We start from the raw sequence: 16105 nt of genomic DNA on the forward strand, positions 1-16105 counted from the left end.
GTACTATTAGGCCACTCAGCAAGCTTCGTGGCCTAAACATGGTACTCGACTGAAAAGCTTTGTATTATATCACGATTGTATAAAATACTATTAGACAAGCATCTATATGCTTCGGTTGCATTCGTATTTTAAACATCCTATAAAGGATGTCATCACTTCTAAAACCGATGAATATATTACACGTTGCTCCTAAAAATGTCAGAATTTGCGATCTCTTATCAGCACAAACAATATTCAGCTGTTGTCAGGAAACATAAACCAAAAACACAGCGAAGGTTCCCCTTATCGATGCGTGTAATGTACATTTTTCGGCGGTACATCCTGTACCAGGAAATATATCTGTATGTTTACCCTATGACAGGTTGGAGGCATATAAATACTCGCTCGCGGTATTCGAGCTCACACTTTCTTGTGACTCCTGGCAGCCTGGTACTTAGCTTGAATTTATTTTAAACTAAAATGGCTAAAGTAATTCTTCTTTTGTTTTTCGTTGTAATTTTGGGGTGTAAAGGGTTGCCTTTGGAAGATGATGATGTGGTCATTGAAGCAGCGAATAGCATTGATGATATTGATAATGATGCTGATGATGTGAAGATAAACTTATCGCATCTTGGATCTCAACTTTATGGTGTTCCTAATAGTGAAAGTGGTAAGTATTTGGTTCCATTAATTATCAATTAATTTAATTGTTTAATATAGCTTAAACGTTTTGGGCAGGGCAGCGTTTTCGATTAAAGCTCTTAGCCAGCGAGGTTTTGTCCGACTCGACTAGCAAATACATATCGTCATATTTCGTCATATTTTTGGCAGTGACCCTGCCTGCGACGACCGGTCTGGCCTAGCGGGTAGTGACCCTGCCTGCTAAGCCGCGGTCCCGGGTTCGAATCCCGGTAAGGGCATTTTATGATGAGCACAGATATTTGTTATATATATATATATATATATATCGTTGTCTGAGTACCCACAACACAAGCCTTCTTCAGCTTACCGTGGGACAGTCAATCTGTGTAAGAATGGCCTATATGGTCCCCCCACATCTAGCGTCTCGCGAGCGTCGCGTCGGGCCAACTGTATGGGCAAAGCCTGACGCCGCGTCGACGTCGCGTCGACGCGACGTCTTTTTCCATACAGTTGGCCCGACGCGACGCTCGCGAGACGCTAGATGTGGGGGGACCCATAACATTTATTTATTTACTTATTATTTATTTATATTTTAACCAATTTACACAATATCTTAATATATTATACAAAATGAAATAAAGAAGGACTGACTTGAGGTCATAATGAACAACTTTTATTATGGGATCAATGCGGAAATCGCGAAAAAAAATCTGGCTGTTCCATAGATTTTTTTTTGCGATTTCAGCATTGGTCCCATAATAAAAGTTGTTCATTATGACCTCAAAAGTCACTTTGCGAAGTTTGAATGATCCTTTTTATTTCACCGTGTATTGTTTACCTAAACCTTTGCCAAGCTTAGAAGGGCCATTTTTTCCAAAGTTGTCCACCTCACTTTTTTTGTAACATGGGTATTTTTTACGCGATTCATACTCAGAATCGAGAGCTCTTTCGGTCCCGATAGGAGAAAAAAAATGTCCCAAAATTTCCATACATTTTTTTGAACCTTCCATTCCGTTACCGCCATACAAAATGTATGAAGAAATGGTAACGGAATGGGAAAAAACCTTGGAACACTTTTTTTCTCCTATTAGGATTGAAAGAGCTCGCGATTTTGAGTGGAAAACACATAAAAATTTCCAAATCCAAAAAAAAAGTGGGGTGGACAACTTTGAAAAAAATGGCCCAGAATCACTATTCATAGGCCAATACCGCATGAAAATCCATTCAGTAGTTTTCAAGTTAATCACGAACACATACACACATTTTGACAAACAGATAGACGCGTCGGGGGACTTTATTTTATAAGGCGTAGGAATTACCAGTGTCTTTAAATCGCTCGACCCGGCATGCTGTCGCGATTTAACTATACTCTCGTTAGCAATATGTAACTTACACATTGCTCATGTATCTTTTTTACAAGTGGTGCATTAGCACAAACCCCATAAACACGCTATAATCAAAATATCTGGATTCCTAACATAGCTCACTTCCTTGCCGTTATGTGCTGATAGCAGTCATAGCAGTGACACAAGTGACACAACGCGATACTTTATAAACTCGTTTACTTTACGAGTGCGCGTACTGAGTGGAATTTAATTTAACATGTCCTAAGTTACTTACACCGCTTGCGTACATTAAGTACCTACATTACAGTGAGCTGCAAAATTGCATGGAGAAATTATGAATGAATTCATTGATAAATTCGCCATGAACTTTTGCATTTCACTGTTTACTGTACTCCACGCCCAACTAGCCTTAATGATAGTGTTTTGATACATGGTTCACGTCACACACACTTATTTAAAGTCAAGATATTAGTTCATGATAAAAATATTGTCTAAATTTAGTATTTGCATACTCAAACAAATAGACTAAAGTCGTGGCTCATAGATTTTTTTTTTATAATTATCAAGATTTTTTCAATCGACCGCTAATGTCATATTATATAAATTAGCCAATTTAATATAAATATACAAATTGTAGCAATTATAAAATAATTAACATATTTCCTGACTTATAACTACATGTTACGAATAAAAAAAATCATTTAATTTTATTTCATTTCAATGTTACAGGCGACGCAGTGGCAAAGTGGAACGAGTCTTCACCCATGAATCCTGAGGAAATGGGAGAATACGCAGAGGGTGACATACTTATTCCTCAGGTGGGCAGGAACGGGATGAGAGATGAGACCTCACGGTGGCCGAACGGCATCATACCTTACGTCATCGAGGGAAGATACAGTGAGTAGTTTATGTTGTCCTGGTACTTTGAACTTCTCCATTAGGAGGTGATGCCGAATGGCTCTGACATAGAGTGCAGTTGGTTTGAATCCAACCTTAGGGTGGGCAAGGATTACCTAGGTGACTATTTCGTAGTATAAGGAATTTACTTTAATAGTCGAAACCCTGGGACCGTGGGGGCCTATTGCGCCTTGCCTCTATAAAGAGTTATCTATGCGCCTTATAGACGCTTATTATTTATTTATTTATTGAAACTTTATTGCACAGATGGAAAAAAAAGTACAAATGGCGGACTTAATGCCTTAAGGCATTCTCTACCAGTCAACCATAATAGGGCCAAACAGAAACGCTTCTGGCACTTCTGGTGACCAGAGGCCCAGTATAATAAAGAGTACTTTGCTCAGCCGATTAGCATTGCTATCCAGCGGGGCAACTCGGCGGCCAGCTTTCTGGGCACCTTGCAAGACCTGGGTCAAATTTTCCATTTATGTTTTATTGTGAGTTTTAATGTAAGTGTTTATTGTATGCTTTAATAATATATATGGCCAATGCACGGTCAATGTTACAGATCAAGAACAACGCGACACCATCATGAAAGCCATAGCTGACTACCATCGCTTGACGTGCCTACGCTTCGTCCCGTACAATGGTCAAAAGGACTACATTACCATACAAAGCGGCAATACCGGGTGCTGGTCCAGCGTTGGAAGAATTGGTAAGATGATTCAATGAACTGGTTGAATTAAACTTCTTACGGCTCAGCCACGACATTGGTCTAAGCGCGACAGCGGTGAGCGGCGGCCATACATTGGAGCGAGACACAGCGATGGGACTTTTCATTCGCACGTATGGCTGCCGCTCACCGCTGCCGCGCTTAGACCAAAGTCGTGGCTGAGCCGTTAGTGTATAGGCCTGAGTGCACGCTCATATTGGGCGTGCAGCGGGACACTCTTGACTTGAGCTTCAATTGTTTTACATGCACGCCGCACGCCCCGCGGCGTGCATGTAAAACAATTGAAGCTCAAGTCAAGAGTGTCCAAGTCAAGAGTTGATGCTGCATACTGCATAGCGTGCACGCCCCACCGAACGTTGCGCTGCTCTTTGTCTGATGAGGGTCGTGGCTTTTATTGTGATAACCAGTTTCTGATGAGAATCGTGACTCTTGATCTTGTTAGGGCACTTGGTGCAACACAGTTATCTAGATAATTTTGCAGCTGTTCGGTTAACTTAGGCTACGCAAGTACCCATGGATCTTCTGATGCCCCGAGATCCTCGACATAGTCCTAAAACTAAGTTGCATGTCGATGTTGACATTAGGTACTACATTTTGAAATTGATTTGATAACACAGAAAACCATCAAATGTCCTAGTTACTCTGGTTCTCTTTGTAAGAAGCTGAAACTACCTCAGCGGCTTTGTAGAAAGTTAGAGAGGATCAGAAGCCATTTTCTTTTACACGGTCTCATAATCTTTACTTAGCTTCTAAAATTTGACCCTCCGGTACATTTTCTTCCAGGTGGGCGTCAAGAAGTGAACCTGCAGAACCCAGGGTGCGTGTCCAAGAAGGGAACGGTTTTACACGAGCTCCTACACGCTGTGGGTTTCATGCATGAGCAGAGCCGTCCAGAGCGCGATGACTATGTGGATGTGCGGTACCAGAACATCAAGTCAGGTAAGCTTGCTTCAATCAGGAATTATAACTTCAGGACAATCTGTAGCCAGGTCTTCAAAGGTTGTTCTGTATGAGTAGCGGCAAGTCAGGTAGCTCAATCAGGTATCCTTTTGGAGAATCTGTAGCCAGGTCTTCAAAGGCTGTACTGTATGAGTAGCGGCAAATCAGGTAGCTCAATCAGGTATTATACCTTCAGGAGAATCTGTAGCCAGGTCTTCAAAGGCTGTAGAGTAGCGGCAAGTCACGTAGCTCAATCAGGTATTATACCTTCAGGAGAATCTGTAGCCAGGTCTTCAAAGGCACAGTACGATAGTACTCTTTATTATACTGTGACATAGCGCTGTATGGGTAGCAGCAAGTCAGGTCAGCCGGCTAGTATATAAACTTGAGAAGAATCTGTGGTGTATAAGGACATAGTATTGAATGAGCTTCTACTCGCTGTGGGTTTCATGCATGAGCAGAGCCGTCCAGAGCCTGACGACTATGTGGATGTGCGGTACCAGAACATTAAGTCAGGTAAGCTTGCTTCAATCAGGTATTATACCTTCAAGAGAATCTGTAGCCAGGTCTTCAAAGGCACAATACTGTATGAGTAGCAGCAAGTCAGGTCAGTCGGCTGGTATTTATACTTGAGAAGAATCTGTGGTGTTTAAGGACACAGTATTGAATAAGCTCCTACTCGCTGTGGTTTTCATGCACGAGCAGAGCCGTCCAGAGCGTGATGACTACGTATGTGGACGTGCGGTACCAGAACATTAAGTCAGGTAAATTAAATCATAGATATACATATTGGGTATTGGGTCTGTAGGTACAGAAAATTAAGATCAACATTAAAAAGTATGTTTGCGAGTAAGCCACCCCAACCAACATAAATAAACATCTGATAGAGTGAGGAAAGGTTGTGTCGTGGGTGTGACGGTCGCCCTTGGTCATCGGGTTTGAATATAGAGCGTACACCTGTGTACCTTAGAATTTTATTTGCTATGTGTGAGTGTCTATTCCTCAAAGTGTCTGATCGAAGTTTAGGGTTTGCCAAGTTTAAGTTAGAATATTTCGCCAGAGCGTTTCGGCCAAAAGTTGATCCTGCCCCGTACTGAAACACTCATAACTTGATAAAACCTACCTATCAGTTCGAGATAAAAATTGTGTTTAGGCCTAAGTTTTGACAAATATATCAGGAAACTCAAATAAGGTGAAACCACCGAATTTGGATTTATTTGCCATTTGTTCCAGGCTCGGAGAACAACTTCCAGAAGTCGAACCCCAAGCACACGAACGACTTCGGCGTGAGTTATGACTACAACAGCGTCATGCATTATTCCGAGTACGCCTTCTCGAGGAACGGAGGCAAAACTATTGAGCCGAAGGTAACAGCTTATTCTTGACTTAGAATAACAATATGTACTACAGTGGTGGCCAAAATGGAGGGGGGAAATGATAACGAAATCGAACAGGGCCTTAAAATAACAGGAACATGTGACCTATGACTACAATGCCTCATCTTTTTTGATGCAAAGGAATGGAATGCGCTCCCACCATCTGTGTTCCCAGAAAAACACGACCTCGGTCTCGGTGTCTTTAAAGCAAGAGTAAATAGACTATTACTGAATCGGCGAGCTCCATCTTAGACTCTGCCTCCATCAGGTGTGACTAGGGTCAATCGCTGATTAGTCTACAAACTAAATCTAAATCGGTTCATCCGTTCGGGAGCTACGATGCCACAGACAGACACACACACAGACAGACAGACAAACAGACAGACATACAGACAGACAGACAGACAGACAGACAGACGGACAGACAGACACACACACAGACAGACACGTCAAACTTATAACACCCCGTCGTTTTTGCGTCAGGGGTTAAAAAAAAAGCGTCAGCATCACATTATTCAATATATTTACGCCTTCTCTAGGAACGAATGCAAAACTATCGAACCGAAAGTAACAAGTTGTATTCTTAACAGTGAAGTGACGACTAAAACTGAGTCATACTATGGGAAAATTGCGAGGATTAGTTCATTGGAAGCCTTCGTACAGTGGTTATATATCTCCACCCAAGGTGACGGCTAATTCTTTACCATAGGATGACTTTTAGGAGAAATAAGGGAGGAGAAAGTAGGTGATGATATCAAACCTATAAAAGGCAGCAGTAATATTCGTAATCGCACAGAATATATAATAGTACAAGTACAGAAGGCTCACTCCTTTGATGTTCACAAAATGCCGCCATTCTTAATTCTTACCTACATTGACAAACGGACCGTACGCGTGCAGACGACATTGAATTATATTGCGCCGCGCGAAGGTCGTCGCCGCTGAATGGGCCGCGAACTCGCGGCCGCCGGCATGTACTTGTAGCGCGGCGAAAGGATCGCGGAGTGAGTCGCTTCTGGTAATAGCAAGGTACTTCGACTTGAGCTACGACGCCTACGACTATAACACTATCTATCCATGCCATGCTCTACTCGTGTAGGTAACGCCATAGATTAACTATAAGAAGATTATACCATCCCATACATTAAAATGCGAACGTGCAAAAAGTAGATGGCACCACTAAAAATGCCTTATTGCCATCGATTACTTGTAGATTGGCGTTAAGTGTCACTTTCGAGCCATAAATCTATGCCGAAAGTGACACTTACCGGCGGCATCTACAAGAATAATCGATGGCAACAAGGCATTAAATATAATCTATGGTAACGCCTCTAGAAACGAACGCAAAACAATTGAACGGAAGGTTAATGCTTTAATAGTTATTTGTTATACAAGGGGGCAAAGTTGTATTTTAACGCCGAGTGTAGAATTGAAAAACGAGCAAGTGAAAGGATTCTATAGTTGAACCACGAGCGAAGCGAGTGGTTCGAGAATAGAATCCTGAACTTGCGAGTTTTTTAACACACGAGAAGTAAAATACATTTGCACCCGAGTGTAACACAAAACTTTTCCCCTCACTACTGCGAGGAAACTACAACGCAAAAAATGCGTTTATCACTGCTTCCAGTAGTTCCACAGGTGGTAAATCATCTTTATTACTAGATTCACCTACTTTTATAAATTTTAAAGCAGTTAATTTGACTTTATTCAAGGTCAAATCACTTTACCCACTAGTGGATAAAACGCGTTTTTACCCGCTGGTATTAAAGGACAAAACACGTGTTTCCGAGCTAGTGAGGGGAAAATAATATTACCCGATTGTGTTTCAGGTTGGTGGTGTGACCCTGGGCCAGAGAGAAGGTTTGAGTCGTGGGGACGTGAAGAAGGTTAACTCCATGTACAACTGCCAGAAAGAGTGAGTACCTATAAATTATTGTACCTATGTACAGTCAACCAATTGGAACCCTAGGCCACTTTACAACCATGTCGAAATGACTGCAGTAAGAGATTTCTTGCAATCTGATGTATAACGTCACTATCACATAGTTCTACAGTGGCCTAGGGTTCCAATTGGTTGACTGTACATACGTTACATGTTAAGGGTAATGTGAAGTACTTAACCTGAAAAAGAAGAAGATAGACAGTAATCTAGCTTCAAGGACTAAAATCTCGTTATTAACCAAAATCCATCGACTTAGTTCACTTACATTTTCCCTAATTGAAAATCAATGTTAACTAATAATGCCCGATAGCTCTCCCTGATTGGCAGTTATTTTTAAATCAAATAAAAGTTTGTAATGACATTTTAATATGATTTCAGAGAACCCCAGAGTGGCTGGCTCGGAGCTGTTTGGCAAGGATTCTTCGGATAGAGAACCTATCAAGTATTTTTAAAGTTACTTGGTGCTTGCAAAAGATGACAAACAGATTCCTGTTTGTCAATAAATAGTGAAATAAACCATAGTAAATTAGGACACCTAACCATAGACTTACTTAACCATAGAAAAAAAAATAAACCATAGTGAATTAGGTATTAACAAATTGATTTAGCTGTTTATTTGTTAATTTATTCATGGATATGCAAGGATCTATTCAATAATAATAATGATAGTTTCCCAGATGATGGTCGTAAGTGTTTAGTAGAAAATTGTCAAATTAAATTGACCTTGCTCTTCGATGATATCTCTCTTCTTCTCTTCTTTACATCCTGTTACCCTCTGCTGGGGTGTAGGATTCGAATCATATTTCTCCATTTACTCCGGTCTTGGGCAGTTTGAGTGACCTCCTCCCACCCCATGTCTAGCACCCTGAGCTCCTGCTGAACCGAACGACGCCAGGTCGATTTAGGGCGGCATGGTTTGCGCTTTCCGGGTACATTCCAGGTGAGGGCCATTTTGGATAGGTATGATATCTCACTTAATTAAAAGTTTGTTATAAGTAATATCATGTGACGTTACAAAGTACTTTTACTGCAAGTACAAATTTTATATATTTTGGTCCCGTTTAATATGCTTGTTGTCTTTTGCGAGCACTTTGTGTCTTTTGATTTGATCGAAAACCTCAAATTTAGCAATGTAGGTATGCGCTTCCATAGAAAAACAAGCTGAGAAGTTGCATTGAATCACATATTTCAGCGCGATAGCCGTGGTGTGGGTGTAAAGTGAAATTTATGAACAGTATTTTGTGTCCAAAGATCTGTTATTTTAAGTGTGTGCTAGTCCTGTATTTTGTACTTGTGTTATTTATATGAATAAAAGTCACTAAAGGCAGCTTTTTTTGTTTGACTTTCTCGCATGCCTGATAAGTGAGAACCTATTTATTATCGGCAGCTAGAGGATTAATTTTGTTAATTCTATCCAAAAAAAATCAATATTGTAATGAAAATTTAACATTCAGTTATTTGCAGAGTACTTTACAGAGTAGAATAAACCAAGCCAAAATGAGTTGAATGAGTAGTGAGAAAAGTTTTACATATTTTCCTTAGATTGCGTTCCTGTTGTAGTTCATTGTCTCTTTGTGCCAACCGGCCTCGAACCCGCGACCTTGCGTGCAGTTCTGTTTAACCAATAAAATTTGGCCCCTTGTATTTAAGCAAACATTTGAAATTGGAGATCGAACTAAGAACAGTCAATTGTTTAAACACACATGAACTTAGTTTGAAAGGTTTTCACTCTAAGGATAGGGCATAGCACTTTGATCTAAGTATTTAGTTTTAGGGGTTTGGTTTTGCATTTTAATCAATTCATTTTAAAATATGGAAAATATTTTGTTCAAAAGATATCAGCGTGCGTAGCCGAATTCACAAACGCTCACGAAACGAAACGCTCGTAGATATTATTCTATCTCTATCGCTCTTGCGTATTGGCGCGACAGAGCCAAACTATATACCTTTCAAGGCGTTTCGTTTTCGTTTCGCGTCGTAGAAATGCCATTCGGCTACGGGGCCTGGGTACGTGTACGTAGCCGAATGGCACAAACGCTCACGAAACGCTCATGAAACGAAACGCTCGTAGATATCTATCTAGATCGCTCTTGCGTTTTGGCGCCACAGAGCCAGACTACCTTTAGCGGCGTTTCGATTTCGTTTAGCGTCGCAGAAATGCCATTTGGTTTTTTTTAATTAGAATTTTTCAGTACAGATGGGGCTTTTTGCCCGCACTAGTGCACAAAGTGGTTCATTTCGCGTCAGATTGAGGCTTCGGAGGGCCATCTGTACTGAAAGGTGCGAAAAAGAAATTCGTTTTAATTATTCGTTATTCGTATTCGTTCTTCGGTCGTGTTTTAATTTTTTTTTTTTTTAATTATAAATGGGCTTGACCACAGACTAGCCAAAGGCAAAGACTCGTTATCGCCACTCGTTTCGAACTTCCTCTTTTCCGAACATGTATCGTAATGTACATTACATGTTTACGTAAAAAAAAAGCAGTAAACAGGATAACAATTGTTTAATCCTATAAAATTGCTTCTCTACATAATTCAACTACTTGCAAACAAAATAAAGCAAATCATAATTTCAAAAATCCATATATCGAGGGTAGTTTGTTCTGTTCTAGGATTTCTCAGACATCTTGATTTCCATCTCCATGAGGCACTTGATGAACTGGTACGATCTCTCACACTTGCAGGTTTCCTCTGCAAAACAATCGTTTTGAAAATATCAATTTTAAGGTGCTAAAGAAAGTGTCTTTCTTACTATTACCCCAAACGGCTGGAGGAGGGGGTGGGTGCCCACTATCAGACTTTTACGTTCCAGAATCAATACAGTTTAAAAACCATGGAATATCTGGAAAGCGGTGAATATCCTCCGGTGTAAGGTGGCCGTTGCAAAAAGAACGCTGAAACTGGGGATCAGGGGGGTTACCATGACGTACTAAAGACGTTCAGTTTAGGTCGAGAGAAAGGGACACAGCTATAGCAGTTACATAGCTCCGTCCCTCTCTCTCAACCTAAACTGAACGGCTTTAGCACGTCATGGTAACCCCCCAGAGCTTCACCTTCAGGATCGAGCTGCTCATGAGATCACTAAATTTGCTAAATGGTGCTACAGATGTCACTGAGTCATGAGACCAGTTTAAGTTCCTACGTAGAACTTATACTGCCAGTCTGCCTCATAATGACTAGGTCAGCAACTCAGCAGAAGAACTAACGTCTTTGAGCACAAGTAACAGTAACCTCCTGAATGTATTTACCCAACAGAGTATCTTCAGCATGCTCTGGGTTGAGCTGATGATAGGTTCTCTGGGTATACACGTTAGAGTTAACATAATATAACCATCACCTTAATGATTAGCAGTGTGTGAAACGCTCACAATAATCTCTTTCGTACTCGTATCTGTCTATCTCTACCGCTCTTACGTATTGGCGCGACAGAGCCAGATTACCTTTCTGCGGCGTTTCTAATTCGTTTTGCGTCGCAGAAATACCATTTGGCTACGGCACCAGGTCAGCAGAACTTACGTCTGTCAGCACAAGTGACAGCTATCTCCTTGACGTTGCTGAGCGCTCGCACTCCTCGGATCCCCATCAAAGCAGCTCCATCATGCTCTAGGTAGAAATAGTGGGTGGTCTGGGTGGATGGAGTAAGTTCTTAAGTTTAAAGTTATCATAGTCACCCTAAGGATCAGGAACAGGTCAGCAGAACAACGCAGAACTTACGTCTGTCAGCACAAGTGACAGCCACCTCCTTAACGTAGCTGAGTGCTCGCACTCCTCGGATCCCATCAGAGCAGCTTCATCACGCTCCAGGGTGTGGATGGATGAATGGAGTAAGTTTAGAGTCAAAATAGCCACTCTAATGACCAGGTTAGCAGAACTTACGTCTGTCAGCGCAAGTGACAGCCACCTCCTTGACGTTGCTGAGTGCTCGCACTCCTCGGATCCCATCAGAGTAGCTTAATCACGCTCCAGGGTGTGGATGAATGAATGGAGTTAGTTTAGAGTCAAAATAGCCACCCTAATGACCAGGTTAGCAGAACTTACGTCTATCAGCGCAAGTGACAGCCACCTCCTTGACGTTGCTGAGCGCTCGCACTCCTCGGATACCCATTAGGGCCGCTTCAGCGCGCTCTGGATCGAACTGTCCGTCAGCTGTTGCCACGTCCACCATTTCCAGTACACAACGGACGTAACACTGGAACGTTTAATAGTACATTACTACAGAGGCCGGGACAAAGGGGGTTCCCGCCATTTCCCGCCGAGGTATGTATAGTGCTTTTCTCAAACATGGTATGAAATAAATAAAGTCTACTGAAAATAGTAACTTTGGATGGCTGTATCTCCTAAACGGTGCGTCGTAGCGCAAAAATAATCGAATTTTCGTTCCCCTTTGATACCCCGTATACGCTTATAAAAAAACAAAAAGTTAAAAAAATTTTTTTTTGTATGAAAACGCACCCAAAATCAAATATTGTCTAGGGCCCGTACCAGTTGCAGTTGGCACGTCTATAAAGCCCCTTATAGTTTTTTTTAATTGGCTAAATACCTGGATGTTATGTCACAATTATCTGTGTTTGGAAATTAAAAAAGAAGACTTTGCCGGCCTTGGCCTGCAAGGTTTGTATGAAATTCCATTATCTATCAATCGTCCTAGCCGCACCTGCAACGTCATACTTCGCTGCCAATTATAAGGCACATAACATCAATATTTCATACCATGTTTGAGAAAAAATATTTTAAGTCCATAAATGTAGAATAATACTAAATGAATGTTGGCACACGAAGCGAGAATTCGACTTAAGTATCCCGATCCAGGTTCAATCTATCTCTAACGCTCTTCTGTATTGGCGCTAGTGAGCTAGACTGCATATCTGGGGCGTTACGCATCGCAGAAATGCCATTCGGCTACGGGGCCTGGCCTGATTCGTGATTGGCGAAAAATTCGTTTCAAAAGGAAATGAGGACAATGAAGATCGTAATGTGAAAAGAGCAATCCTGGGACGCCTACCAAGAGGATTTATTATCAGGATGAAGGCGTATCTTCGTGAGATCTACTTGTATCGTAGGCCAAGTCTCATTAATCTCATTATAGGTCACTGATTCATGGAAGTTCTTTTAAAATCTACTAATTATCTAATTTAAGATTTAATATTAAGAAATAAACAAATAAAATATTACACCTATACAACAATATAACTTATTAAATTCAATAAAAACAAAATGCAGTAGGTATTATGTACAATACAAATTAAAACAAATTAACTTAAAATATATTTACAAATAAAAAATGCTCCTCAGGTCTTCGTCGGGGGTGATGGTGCCCAGTAGGCTGGCAGCGTTGCCTTTTTGAATGGCCAAACTTAATCGCTGGCCAAAGTAGCTGCCAGCCCTTTGGTCACCAGACGCGTCAACCAGGCGTTGGGAAGATTAGTATTTATTATTATTATTATGAGCCTATTGTGTCCCACTGCTGGGCAAAGGCCTCCCCCTTCTTTCTCCATTCTTCTCGATCTTGAGCTAAAACTGGCCAGTCTGTCAAAAAGGAGTCCAAGTTATCCCGCCATCGCCGGCGAGGTCTGCCGGATCCTCTGTTCGACTCATGGGATTAGTATTTATAATGAGAGAATTATTTATACTCTGTCAAACAAGTCTGTCAGTAAATAAGAACAAAGAAAACTATAGGTATCCTTTTCTATAGCACCCTAAAGAAAAGGATGCATATAGTTTTCTTTGTTCTTATTTACTGACAGACTTGTTTGACAAAGTATAAATACTACTTAGCCAGTGATGCGCCACAGTCCGATGAATCTAACTTATCTAACTCACCTTTGGTGTCCTATCGGTTTCATCAGGAAAACTGCCGCTTTCATTTAGGGCCAGTAAATATGCTGAAACAGATATTATATTAATGCAACATAGACTAAGATAAATGTAACACTATGTATTGTAATACTGTTGCCCGTTTAATTGCCCGTTTAATAAACTACTTATATGTTAGGGTCGTGTGCACCAAACTGTCTGTCACCGAATTTTGCGTTCTTTTTTTTTGTATCGGAGTCCCTTAGTGCGTTTTCGCATTATCCGATCCGATATCGGATGTAGGACCGAAATCTCAGGATACATTTAAACTGCCATCTTTGATTTTCGCCTTGGAAATCCTTCCTACATCCGATATCGGATCGGATAATGTTAAAACGCACTTAAACTTCTGCTGCGTGACGTTCACCAATTGGGATCCTAGGCCACTCTAAAAACATGTCAAAATGACGTAAGAGATTTCTTACAATCTGATTTATAACGTCACTATGACATAGTTCTACAGTAGCTTGTCATTTTGACATGGTTGTAGAGTGGCCTAGGGTTCCAATTGGTTGACTGTACTTGTAAAACTTCACAAGAAAATAGGTATGAACACTATGAACCCCTGAGGAATTCAAATGAGCCATATAAAATGATTGTAAGTCTTACAAATATCAATCCTGAAGGTCTCATTACAATCGGTCAACGCTCCCATTATATCCATGTCGCCCATATCATCCTGCCCTGCGTCTTCTGCCTTCGCCTTCACATCTTTACTGTCCTTCTCTTCACACAGTACGAGAGACAGGGACAGCAATAACACCACAGTCGTTACGAGTACCTGTGACTTTGACATTGTGACAATGTCTGCTGGTTTTAGTGCTGTGGGTCTTTTTATAAGCGAATGCATCAGAAAAGCAGGGTTTGTGAACAGTTCTGAACCTACTATAACTTTTTTACGTTTTAGATTTCATGTTATTTTGTCAAAATCAAAACTATGGACAATCTGATATCCCGCGTGTGCCTCTAAGCAGAAAAGGATGATATCAGTCAATTTATTGTTGCTTCATTCATATAATGTTTGTTAAAATAGTGTGGTTTTGCCTGCTGCGATATATTTTTTTTATTATAAACTGGCCAGTGATTGACCTTAGTCGCACCGCACCTGATGGAAAGTGACGACAGCGCCGAAGTCGTAACTCACTGGTTCAGTAATAGCCTATTCACTCTTGACTTGAATACACCCAGATGAGGGGAGCATGTTCCATTCCTTAGTAGTTCGCATTAGGAAAGAGCAAACCTCTTCGTGCGAATGAAAGGTAGGTCGACAAAGTAGGGATGAAACCGCTCCCCTGGTTGTCCGGTGATGGAAAGGGGAAGGAGAAACCATTGTTTTTAGCATTGTGTCTTGGATTTTATTTAGAGCATTGGTATTTGGTATAATATCTAGAGTCTACGGTATTACTCTAAAGTCTAAACATACTAAATATGGTTGGTTGCCAATCCCTGTAAATTACAAAATGATTGTCATTGAAGCGCATTCAGCCACTCATGTTGGCAATTATAGCTCTAAACTACTAATAAAAGTAATAAACCTATACTTAAACGGTAGAAAGATTACGATGTTTGTGTAAATCTTTTATTGTATACACATTGAACAGCCAGCCTAGCCGAAATGACTCTAGGCGTCGATCGAAGCGCAGACAGGCTCTGTAATTTTTCATAAAAATTAAAAATACATGATCTCACCAAAACAGCGCACTTAAGCATTGTGTAGGTACCTACCGAAATTGATAGCTATTTTAAAAATCTTATCTAAATTAAAACCCCCGACCGCGACATAGTAGACAGATTTTCTTGAAACATGGCTAAGAACACTCCCGACCAACTCAGCTTTCAGACAAAAAAAAAATTAAATCAGTTCATCCGTTCGGGAGCTTCGATGCCACAGACAGACACACACACAGACAGACAGACCTGTTTGTCTGACGGTAGACAGCCAGACAGACAGACAGACAGACAGACAGACAGACAGACGGACAGACAGACAGACAGACATGTCAAACTTATAACACCCCGTGCAAACGATCCTCTGCCTTATTTTTATTATTTAATTAGAAAGTAACACTTGATAGTGTGTATGTGTATCTTGGGATTAGTTGTCAAAGCGGACCCCAGGCTCCCATGAGCCGTGGCAAATGCCGGGATAACGCAAGGATGATGATGATGATGACTTTATAGTGTTTAGGTAATTATCGTCACCCATGGACACCTGCAATGGAGACCGGTTGCAGTGCGTTCCAGGCAGGCAAGCATAAAATCTAAATAATAAAACATCAGACCGTCCCTATCGTATTATTTGTAAATTACGATAGGGATGGCCTGATGTTTTATCATTTATCGCGCGACGATGGTTGCCTGCCATGGTGCCGTAGCAGAATGGCATTTCTGCGACGCGA

At 41.0% G+C, this 16105-nt stretch overlaps 2 protein-coding genes across 2 annotated transcripts; one reads left to right on the forward strand and one right to left on the reverse strand.

The window, feature by feature from the left end:
- The first annotated feature begins 392 nt into the window (after positions 1-392).
- LOC125236483 (zinc metalloproteinase nas-4-like) lies at positions 393-8720 on the forward strand. The gene is made up of 7 exons (XM_048143304.1): positions 393-649; positions 2697-2864; positions 3433-3579; positions 4381-4536; positions 5770-5903; positions 7742-7827; positions 8233-8720. Exons 1-7 carry the CDS (start codon positions 460-462, stop codon positions 8282-8284), a joined length of 933 nt encoding a protein of 310 aa, XP_047999261.1. The 5' UTR covers positions 393-459; the 3' UTR covers positions 8285-8720.
- Positions 8721-10418: 1698 nt separating this feature from the next.
- On the reverse strand, positions 10419-14712 carry LOC125236640. The gene is made up of 4 exons (XM_048143519.1): positions 14316-14712; positions 13674-13735; positions 11892-12042; positions 10419-10544 (listed from the first exon to the last, which is right to left on the reverse strand). The coding sequence occupies exons 1-4, from the start codon at positions 14554-14556 to the stop codon at positions 10462-10464; spliced, it is 537 nt and encodes a 178-aa protein (XP_047999476.1). The 5' UTR covers positions 14557-14712; the 3' UTR covers positions 10419-10461.
- Positions 14713-16105: the final 1393 nt, after the last annotated feature.

The sequence above is a fragment of the Leguminivora glycinivorella genome, chromosome 19 (genome assembly GCF_023078275.1).
Source record: "Leguminivora glycinivorella isolate SPB_JAAS2020 chromosome 19, LegGlyc_1.1, whole genome shotgun sequence".
NCBI classification, from domain to species: Eukaryota; Metazoa; Arthropoda; class Insecta; order Lepidoptera; family Tortricidae; genus Leguminivora; species Leguminivora glycinivorella.